Source organism: Trematomus bernacchii, unplaced genomic scaffold, assembly GCF_902827165.1.
Source record: "Trematomus bernacchii unplaced genomic scaffold, fTreBer1.1, whole genome shotgun sequence".
NCBI lineage: Eukaryota > Metazoa > Chordata > Actinopteri > Perciformes > Nototheniidae > Trematomus > Trematomus bernacchii.
Genome location: NW_022987549.1, coordinates 1191683 through 1202186, shown reverse-complemented (window position 1 = coordinate 1202186; position 10504 = coordinate 1191683). Strand labels below are relative to the sequence as shown.

At 39.5% G+C, this 10504-nt stretch overlaps 1 protein-coding gene across 1 annotated transcript; it reads left to right on the top strand.

The window, feature by feature from the left end:
* Positions 1 to 1667: 1667 nt before the first annotated feature.
* On the top strand, positions 1668 to 9853 carry fundc1 (FUN14 domain containing 1). Its single transcript, XM_034123646.1, has 5 exons — positions 1668 to 1732; positions 4660 to 4813; positions 6924 to 6999; positions 7117 to 7245; positions 9069 to 9853. Exons 1-5 carry the CDS (start codon positions 1714 to 1716, stop codon positions 9144 to 9146), a joined length of 456 nt encoding a protein of 151 aa, XP_033979537.1. The 5' UTR covers positions 1668 to 1713; the 3' UTR covers positions 9147 to 9853.
* Positions 9854 to 10504: the final 651 nt, after the last annotated feature.

Here is a 10504-nt window from a genome sequence, read left to right as displayed (position 1 = left end):
TAAAATAACAGAATCAGTTAGGGAAGAGTAGGCAGTTTCAAACTTTCCATGTACGTTAAAAATGGTTGCCAGGTCCTATAGAATTTACAAGTGGAGCCACCCAAAGTACACTTTATTTTCTCTATGTGTAGAAACTTCATAAGTTCTGTCACCCAATGGACATGAGTGGGAGACGCCCCCTGCTTCCACCTCATAAGTATAAGTCGCCTCGCAATTAGGGAAGCAAAAGCAACAGCGTTTGAATAATGTCTGGAAAGGAACGTGTCGTCCGGGACTCCAACAATTGCAGCAAGAGGAGAAGGGGTGCATTTTACTTTAAAAATATTAGAAAACGTATCAAATATAGATGTCCAATAATTATGAAGATTTGGACATGTCCAGAAAGTATAAATGAGGGACCCTGTTACTGTCTTACATCTGTTGCATAAGGGATCTACCCCTGGATAGAATAGAATATAATTGGGAGGGATGAAAACCCTCTTTAATGGTCACACATGCAGAGCACACAGCACACAGTGACATTTGTTCTCTGCTTTTAACCCATCCTAGTACCAGGAGTCTGGCACAAATTGAGGAAGAGTGAACTCTTTGAAGGATGGATTGCCAATTATCATCTGTTATTTCAAATGCTAGATCATCTTCCCGTGCACTGAGATCTGATTGTCGAAAGAGAGGGAGAATGCAGGGAGGAAAGTACAACACCCTAATTACTCCTCTATTCTGCACATTTATTTCAAGAATCCTATAAGGTTGTTTCTGCTGGTTTATTTGGGTAAATTGCACTGTTGAGGAACTGGGATCTAAGTGTTTCATACATTACATAATTACACCGTAGTTGTGTATATGTTATGATAATAAACCTTTGAATCTTGAATATATTTACTGTATTTTTGGCGGCCCACAATTGTGTCCTAACCACCCACTGTTAAATAAATGGTCACTATTCAAATATGTATATGTAAAATTACATTCGTTTGTTAGCATTAGCACAGGTACAGTAACAATGCTTTGCTTCTTTAAAGCACTGAAAAATGGACATGACTGATACATTTTTTTTAATAGGGACTGTGGAACTGATATGTTGCTCACAGTTTTTAACTTTTGTTCATTTTAAACTCTTGTCCCGCTCATTATTATCTATTAAGTTTTGTGATAGCACTATTATTTTTGCTTCTGCTTTTGATTAAATCAATTCACTGTTCATCGCTTACACTGCACCATATCTTTCATTCTTGCATTGTATACCTTAGCTTGTTTTAATTGTAATTCGTTATCTTGGCTTTCTAATGACTGTTGTTGAATATAATTTTATAAAGTGTCTCTGTTGCACTATATCACAATACTTATATATCAGAATCAGAGTTCACATTAACAGTGTTAAAGCAAAAGGGGCATATCAGGTAAACAAAGGCAAGCATACTTATTTATGCTTATATTGTTTTTTGGGGATGATTTTGTGCTGTGTTGAAATGAAATGAATACACTTGCCTTTATTGCCATTATTATTTTAATATTTTTTCTTCTTATTCTTCTTCTTCTTATTATTATTGTTGTTTTTATTATGGTCCATGTCTGTATTTTATCTATGCATTTGTCTTCACTTGCACCGTCAGAATTATGCAAATGACGCCGGACGTGCAGCACTTATATGAGGACAGATTGGGTGAACTATTATTGGATGTGAAAGAGAACAGGCAGCACAGACACTGCAAAATGGCGAACCGCGACAAGGGTAAGCAGGCCTAAAAACGAATTACATCTATATGTGGTAATTCAGTACAATATATACAAACGAAACTAATTCATAAACTTTAATTGTATATTTAAACATCTCTAAACCTCTACTTACTGTCCCGTTAATACTGATTGTTTTTAGACGTAGCGGTTTTAGCTAACTTTCCAACTGTGTGATGCTAACTTTTTGTCATGAAGTTGAAGTAGATTTGTAAGAATGGGCGTAGTGGCCAAACAGTGGTACTACAAGTCCCCATTGACTTACATCGGGGAAAGAGACGTCTGTAAATCAGCGTATCATGTATTTATTAGCTAAATAAACTAGCCAGCACGAACTCTTGTATAGCCCTTATTTAAATCATTAGGGTGTAAAAGTTGTACCAATTCGTTAAAAGCTCAATCCAGAGACACAGGGCTGGGGAATACTCAACTGCGCATGCTCTTTGGGCCCACATACGGGTACTTTCTGAATCTACAGTGGCTCAATTTTTGTCTTCATGCGCCACTGAGCCACTCTCATAGGAATGAAAGGGGTTTTCCAGTTGTCTTTACATATGCTGCATGATGCTAACAACTTTGATAAGTTCTGAATGTAGCTAATAATGGAGACAGCTAGCAGTGTCATGTTAGCACCCCTGTAACTTAAACATGAAATGCTATGGTTTATTATTACTCATTTAGTATTTAAGTATTCGTATGATTCACAAGCGTTACATATGCACTGTAGCCCCAGGATAGTTTTTAAGGTGCACGTTTTAAGCTTCAAGGCTCCTCCAAGAATGACAATGCAACACACAATATACTAAAGAAATAGGGAGGTACATAATGCATTTAAATAGTGCAAGTGATAGAATGGTGCATGTGAGCTGCAGGAATATATACTGTGTTCATGTGATGCATTTAAAATGAAACCGAATGAAACAGAATGAAAGTAAACACTGTACGGTAGAAAAATGCTGTAATAATATATAAACCTGTGGATATGAGGACTATAAACGTGTACAATGATCAGTGTATTATAAATATATATTAAAAATGTGTGTGCAATTTTAGACTTGTTTAACATGGCACTACTGCCTGAGATCCTTTATACCGCCATGTTTACAGTCCACATATTTATATATTATTAGAAAATAATGTATTTTATTCCACTGTTTGTTACTTTACATCCTGTTTTTATTTTTATTCTATATGACATTAATATAAATGACTTATTTCTGCATTTTACCTGCAACATCATGTCACTTTGCACCATTTTCTTGCAATATTTTATTTAGATTTCTTCTTGCAGTATTTATGGTACTTGTGGGCAGTGGCGTAGCCAGGAATTATTGTGTGGGTGGGCCTGGAGAAATGTAGGTGGGACAGGGGGAGACTTATTAAGCGTGGGGTCTGAGCTGAAACTTCATTAATGATTTTATTTATTTTTGAATGCATTAATGGCGCATTTCCACGGCAGGGCCTCACACGGCTTATTACGGTATAGTTAGGCCTTGGTAGGCCAGGCTCACTTTATGCTGCGTTTCCATTACAGTTTAGTAGCTGGGGCAGTAACTATAGTAACGCAGTGTAGGCGGAGCCGTGACGTCATCTTCAATGAGAACCACAGAAAACCAACATTAGCTGTTAGCACTCAGAGCTCACAGCTCCTCATATCTGTTCAGAAACTAGACAAAAGTTAAACAAGTACAAACCACAGACTGTCTGTGTCATGGCGAATACAGTCGCTGCTTTATTTATGTCTGTAGGCCGTTGTTGTGAGTCTGGACGGTCGGAGCATATACTGCGTTAGCTTAGCCGATCTCCATTCAGAAAACACGCATTTTAAAAGGTTCTTCGCCTGCCGTCTGTCTGCAGACTTGCCAAAGCATTAATTCATGGTTTTTACTAACCGGTATCAGTATGTTGTTACTTCGGCATCATTTTGAAACGTGTATTACAATTAAATCACGGTCAAATATGTTCATTTTGTTGTAGTTGCCAGCGATTCTCTTACTAGTTTAGCATACTAGGCCCGGTTGTTGGCCCGGAAAGAACCTCGATTTTGTCCAGCCAGAAAAACTGTGAAAAAGTACCCGCTAGCCGGAACTACCCCTAGTGGAAACGCAACCAAAAACGGGCCGGGCACGGCACGCTTAAACCGCGCTCCGCGCTGTAGTGGAAATGCGCCATAATTAAACATAAGCATAAACTCAGAATGTGTGTAAAACTGACATCCACATGACTGGCTCGTCGGCCACAGGTTGTTTATCCTTGTCGCACAGTGGGCACACACTGAGAGTCTTTTCATATTCAGCAAATGTGTACACGCTTCACTGCAGACCTCAAGAAGAAATAAGACTTTCATTCACTCACGGCAAAACTTACTTTACTTACTAATTTACTCACGGTAAAAAAATGCACTCCCTATTTCATTGTCATGAAGGTGGAATCTAACTATGTCCAGAATACGTTTTATTGGATCCAGGCTAGAAACATGTTTATTTCTGCTGTAAAGTTGGGGGGGTCGATGGGAATTGCTCCTTTCTGCATCCATCCCCTGCTGGCCACTAGATGAACTGCAGTTTGTGGCACTTCCTTCTGGGCTTCCCGGCTCTGCCCCAGAGTTTGCCGCATGTCAGGAACGTCAAAATCGCTATGACGCGCTGATTGGCTGTGTGTGGGCCAGACGTGCATGTGGGTGGGCCAGACTCTAAATACGCACTATGCGCTAGAGTCGACCCAATTTAAAAAGTGGCGACAGATAACCCACAAGTACCGTATTTATATTTCTTTAATGTCGATGGTATAAAGTATATTCCATTGATGCCTAAGACTACAATTGTCATTGCTCAAACTACACTGTGCCTGTTGGGCAAATTACAATAAAGCCTTTAAATAATTGATTGATTTGCTGACTGTTTATGTTTTTCCATGTACGTGCAGAGCTGGAGGCGGAGATTTACGACAAGGTGGTGGACCTGACAGAATATGCCAAAAGCCAGCGATGGTGGAACGGACTTTTTGGGAAGAACTCCGGCCCCGTAGCAGAGAAATACTCCGTGGCCACACAGTTAGCCATCGGAGGAGTGAGCGGATGGTGAGTACTCTCATAGGAAATGCATTGTGCTGCCTTCAGGGACTCCTAGTTAACTCTACCACCTAGTTCTGTTTTATTTTATTTTTTTCAATATATTTGTCTTTTCAGGTGAGACAATACAAGAAACATTAAGGACAACACAACAAAACATAATAAAACCCACAAAACAATAACAACAAACAATGGTTGTACCTGATTCCATGTTTTAAGAGTATTTCTAACAATACCCTATATTTTCCAAGTCAAGAAATGTAGAATTAGGATCACTTTTTAACCATTCTATAGTATATTTAAGTTGTGACGCGTGATAAAACATAATGTTTGGAAGTGCTAATCCCCCTTCATCTAACGGTAGTTGCAATTTCTCCAGTTTAAGTCTTGGGCGTTTAGATTTCCACACAAATGTACCTATTATACTATGAAGTGATTTAAAAAAACTTTTTGGGATATAATTAGGCAACAACCTAGTTTTCTAAGGGCTATGATGAACCTTTATTGTGGCATAGTACGGAAACGTGTTTGTTACAGCAACACAATGACAGAATGGTATATACCAGGGGTCGGCAACCCCTGGCACGCGTGCCAGCATTGGCACGCGGCACCGTAACCAGTGGCACACTAGGAATAAGTGGAATAAGTGTGCAAAATATTTAAATTGTATTTTCGGATCCTGAACGAGACCGCCGCCAGAGCGCGTCTCCCCGTTACCTGCAGAAGGAAGCCATGCACGCAGCGCAGCCCCGCTCTCTTTAACTCCAGGTGACTTTCTGCCGCTTTCCTCCGTGGTGCAGGGCTGATCGTTTCACCACAGAGGAAAGCACTTCACAAACTGCAGTACCCATAAGGAGCTTTACAAATGCCGCAGTTTTTGCGTGGCTGTGTCTTTAGTTGAAAGCCCAGTGGCGATCTGCTCATCTCTCATTGAAATAATATGCTACACAGGGGCGGACTGGCCATCTGTGTGTTGAACTTTCCTGTCGGCTCCCAGACCGTAGTCGAAGAAACAGGGGGGACGACTCTCTGTCGTCTCCCAGGGCAGAAGCAACAAGCTTCAGGTTCAATAACCCACTTTAGCTTAAATGGCTGGAGAGAGGCGAGCTCTTCTGGGGAGGCCGTTGCATTTATTTAGCTGTTCTTCTGTTTCACAAAATACATCACAGACCTCTGTTTTTCTGCTGCCTCGTTTCACTTCCAGAAACATACACACGCTCGCTCACTCTCGCTCTACCATCCACACATGCACACGCCACACCCCTCTCTCTCTCTCTTAAAGGGACAGCGATCTCATCTCACTCTGCATGACCCTAATATCATCACATGTGTGTTCTGGAGAATCACAGAACGGACGATCGTCCTTATTATTAAGCCGTTTAAACCAATTATTTAAAGGTGTTTGTTAAATTCGATATCATGTAAGTTGTGCTGACAGGTCCACACACTGCTTCCCCGCAGCGAGGCTCCCCCCGCCCTCCTGTTGATAGTTCACGAGTGTCAAGCTCCTCAACCCCCCCCCCCCCCCCCGTTGATAATTCTCGATCGTTGGCACGCTGATAACAATTTTTTCTTCATATCAAAAAGGTTGCCGACCCCTGGTATATACAATGGCTATACAATATTTCAGAGTAAAGTGACAGTGGTTTGGTTACAGTGACAGTAGTGAGTCAGCATGTTTTTGTTAACAGTGGACACACGACTGTTGATATGATAAATAACAGCTTGGTATTTGTCTGTTTTATTATAAAAAAAAATAGAAAGTGATGCAGAAGGTTTTCAGATTAACAAAAAAAAAAACAAAAAAAATCGAAATCCTTCAAGTGTCATTAAAGCATAAGATAACATGTTATTTATTCTGAAGGGAATTGCTCTGCAGCAGAAATACAAAGTTGGAATAAAGAGGTTAATATAACAATGACAATAAGGTCTAAATCCGAAATGTAAACAATGCCAAAATCATGTTAACAGTAAGGATTGAACAGAAATAAACAGGTTACCGGAGGGGTACGTCTAGACGGGGTTGCATGTCGATCTGAGGTATGATACATGGTTAATACAGAATGTGTGTTAAAGTCATTGTTTATTAACCTTCATACTCTGTCTGGATTTATTCAAGGTGTGCAGGGTATCTCTTCTCGAAGGTGGGGAAATTAGCAGCTACGTCTGTAGGAGGAGGTCTTCTGCTGTTACAGGTATTCATCCATAACTATTCATGAACCCGCACAGGTTTAACCATTCAACAGAATAATAAACATTATAGTAAATCATCCTCTCATCTTTGCTTTCTTATCCGTCTTCTCTTTCTCCAGATTGCTAACAATAGCGGCTACATCCAGGTGGACTGGAAGAGAGTAGAGAAGGACGTCAACAAAGCTAAGAAGCAGTTGAAGAAAGGCACCGATCAGGCCCGCCCAGAGTTAAACACGTTTGTTGAGAAGGTGAGAAATCTACCAGTGCCTTCTGTTCTTCTCTTTATTCATGTCATTGCATCTTGTGTTTGTTTCATTCCTCTATGTAGGATTGTATGACGTGTCTTTGAGGTCGTAGAAAAGGGCAATATAAATACAATATGATATTATTATTATTTAAGTCCGATTTGTAGAATATAGAATAGAAATGGGACGTCCTGGTGGCCTTGTGGTTAAAATACCAGACGTTTAACTGCAGCATCCCTGAGGCCTGTACTACGAAGCTGGTTCAACCTAACCTGGATATGTTTGAGTTAGCCGGTTGGCCCAATCCAAAACATACGCGCTCTGGCTAAACTGTACTACGACGCTGGTTATCAAGTGGATCGCTCAAGCCAGCCGTGTCCCATCTAGTTAGGTGCGCGTTCACATGAAAGGGGTGGTATTTGGAGCATTCGACCAATCACAAACACGGACAAGCGTACTGACAGCGCAGCGTCATACTTCCTGAATGAAAAGTGAACTTTAATATTAGTCAAATATGAAGAAGTTAAACTTTAAACATCCATGACTTAAACACTTTATCCAGGATAAAAGCCACATAGCTGCACCTGCAAGGTGAATACAGCTGGTAAAAGAAAAAGTGTTTGAATGCGTACATTAACAGGTTTATGAAATCACTGCCCCGTCCAAGACACGAGTGGATCTGACTTTAATTACATTTGACTCGAGTGTTTCGTCAACTTAATGTGTTGCTTAAAATAATACTTCTGCATACAGTATGTGACACTGTGAGTGTTGCACGGCCAGATACGGCTCAGCTGACTCAGATAAGGAAATATATGATACATTATGATGTGATATGATATGAATGATAATGGGACACATCGACGTCTGCACTCACAGTGCCGCGGACTGTACGTAATGTTACTCTGATCCGGTTACTTATGTCGTGGCAGATATTTAAGTAAGCTTTCTTAACGCTAATGTTATAATAGTCAGATTGCTCTGAAGATGGGAGGGGATATTCTATAAATTTTCACGTTCACACAGTCAGTTGATTTTGGCCGACCGTCTTTCCTGCAACGGCAGTTTTTCTGTATTTCCTCTATCCTGTAATATGAATTGATCGCTTTAAACTCCGCACACGGAGCTCTGATTGGTCAGCAGGCGGTGCTTTCACTGAGTTGATCTCTTAGCCTGCCACCTAACCTGCTCCGGAGCAGGTTTGCCGCTCAGCATAAGTTACCATGGAGATCTAGCCTGCTAAAAAGAGAACCAGCGTCGTAGGACCGGAAAGCCCGAGATTTCCCTGAATTTAGCCGGCTAAGAGAAAATCCAGCTTCGTAGTACAGGCCTCTGGTTTTATGTTTCACTCCTTCACTGTAATGTCAATAATGTTGCATTGTTTTCCTATTGTAACTCAGGGTTCCTACTTTTTACATTGTTGATTTTATGTACAGCTGAAATAATGTATCCATATATATTTCTTTGCATGTACCAGCATTTTACAAGCTGAGAAAGTGAAAAGAAAATCCAATATTATTTGATTCTCCCAAATGACAGCATTCCCTGCTTTTCTTTGTCATATTTCATTTTAAAACTACATATTTTTGAGTGTTTAGACTGTTGGTTAACCAAAACTAGAGATTTGAAGACACTGCTTTTACTCTGTGAAGTTGTGATGGTGATTTTTGTATGTTTTACCATCACCATATGAACATAATCAGCAGTTGCAGCCATGATATCATCTTAATGCAAAGGCTATTTCAGCTGTATTGCATTTAGTGTGAATTAATGTCTGTCTGGAATGGATTTACTTTAAACTGAAATGTGTTTTCTGTGTGTTCCAGTCCACAGCGTTCGTGAAGAAGAACATTGTAGTCACCAGCGGATTCGCCGGAGGCTTCCTGCTCGGCATGGTGTCTTAGTTTCCTCCAAAGAAGAAGAGTCTATGCTCCCTCGATGTCGTGGAAAAACTTGAGGGAAACTTTATCAATCATTGCTGGAAGGTTTTAAAGAGTTTCCACAGCAAGCAACCTACTTCAGATTAGCTTGTAGCTGTGTTTCTACATACGCTGCACCTCCTTTTTGTCTCCTTTAATACTGTTAAAGCATGGTCGATATATAATGTGGGACTTCTTTGAAAGACCCTCTTAAAACGCTCCGCTCCCCAGGCCAAATAATGATGCATATCATGCAAAATGTTGTTTTCTAAGGGTAAAAGCCATTAGAATTGTTTTTATTTATTTAGCTTGACAAACTTGTTCCAAAAACAAAGAGTATATGTAATTTTCGCTGCCTTGTTGCTCACATAAAGCCAAGCACATGCAGCGTAATGAAGTATAATTAAATTCACCTTCAGGTGGCAGGTGATGCCTTTTTAGGTTATATTTTGATCTCCATGGTAATCAATCATCTCCGGGGTTAGAGTGCTGATGGATTTGAGAGAAATATATTTTTGAAAGGTGCTGCAGGACATGTTTGATGGGTGTTAATGTCAGCCTCCCCTGCATCTCCTTTTCTATGTAATGTATTTTGTTTAGCAATACATTGAAGCTTTAAGTACTGAAAGCTGTGGTTTGTCTACAATGTACGTTTGATGAACAAATAAAAGTAATAAAAGCACTTGAAATCTTTTGCGTTTATTTTTTGATAAATGATGTACATGAATTGCTTTTCCCTCTTGACCTTGAGTCTTGTTTGTCTTCAGTCATGTTTTGTGTTTAGTATCTGAGTTTGGCTTTACTTTCACTTACAGCATGAGCCTATAATTAAAGACCACATTAAAGTATGTGTACTACTACCTATTAAATGGTAAGGCATGAATCCCTTTTAGGCTTTTGAATGCAAAACAAATAATTTCTGGTCAATGTTTTGCCTTTAATTTGTTGTCTCATTACTTTGCTTCTTTACTTAATCAAAAATACCACAATATACTAAAAATAACCCTCTACAAGCTGCATATGGAAATGTATGTGTGTATTTAAAGGTAAAGGAAATACATTCAGTGAAATAAAACAAAACAGTATTAGCCTCCAAAATGAAGTAGGCTACAGTAGGAAGAATAAAATGGAAATGGAAAAAACAAGGTAGGCAAATGGGTTACTCAAATGTGTATTTACTGCAATTACACTAATTCTTCACCTTGACAAATAATATAATTTATAGTACAGCAACAGAGTAGAGAATAATGTATGTTACCTGTTTAATACTTTTAGGATTCGTGGTTTATTGCACTAGTTGGTCGCTTTGGATACAAAATGTTAATGAAAGGAAATATAATGTA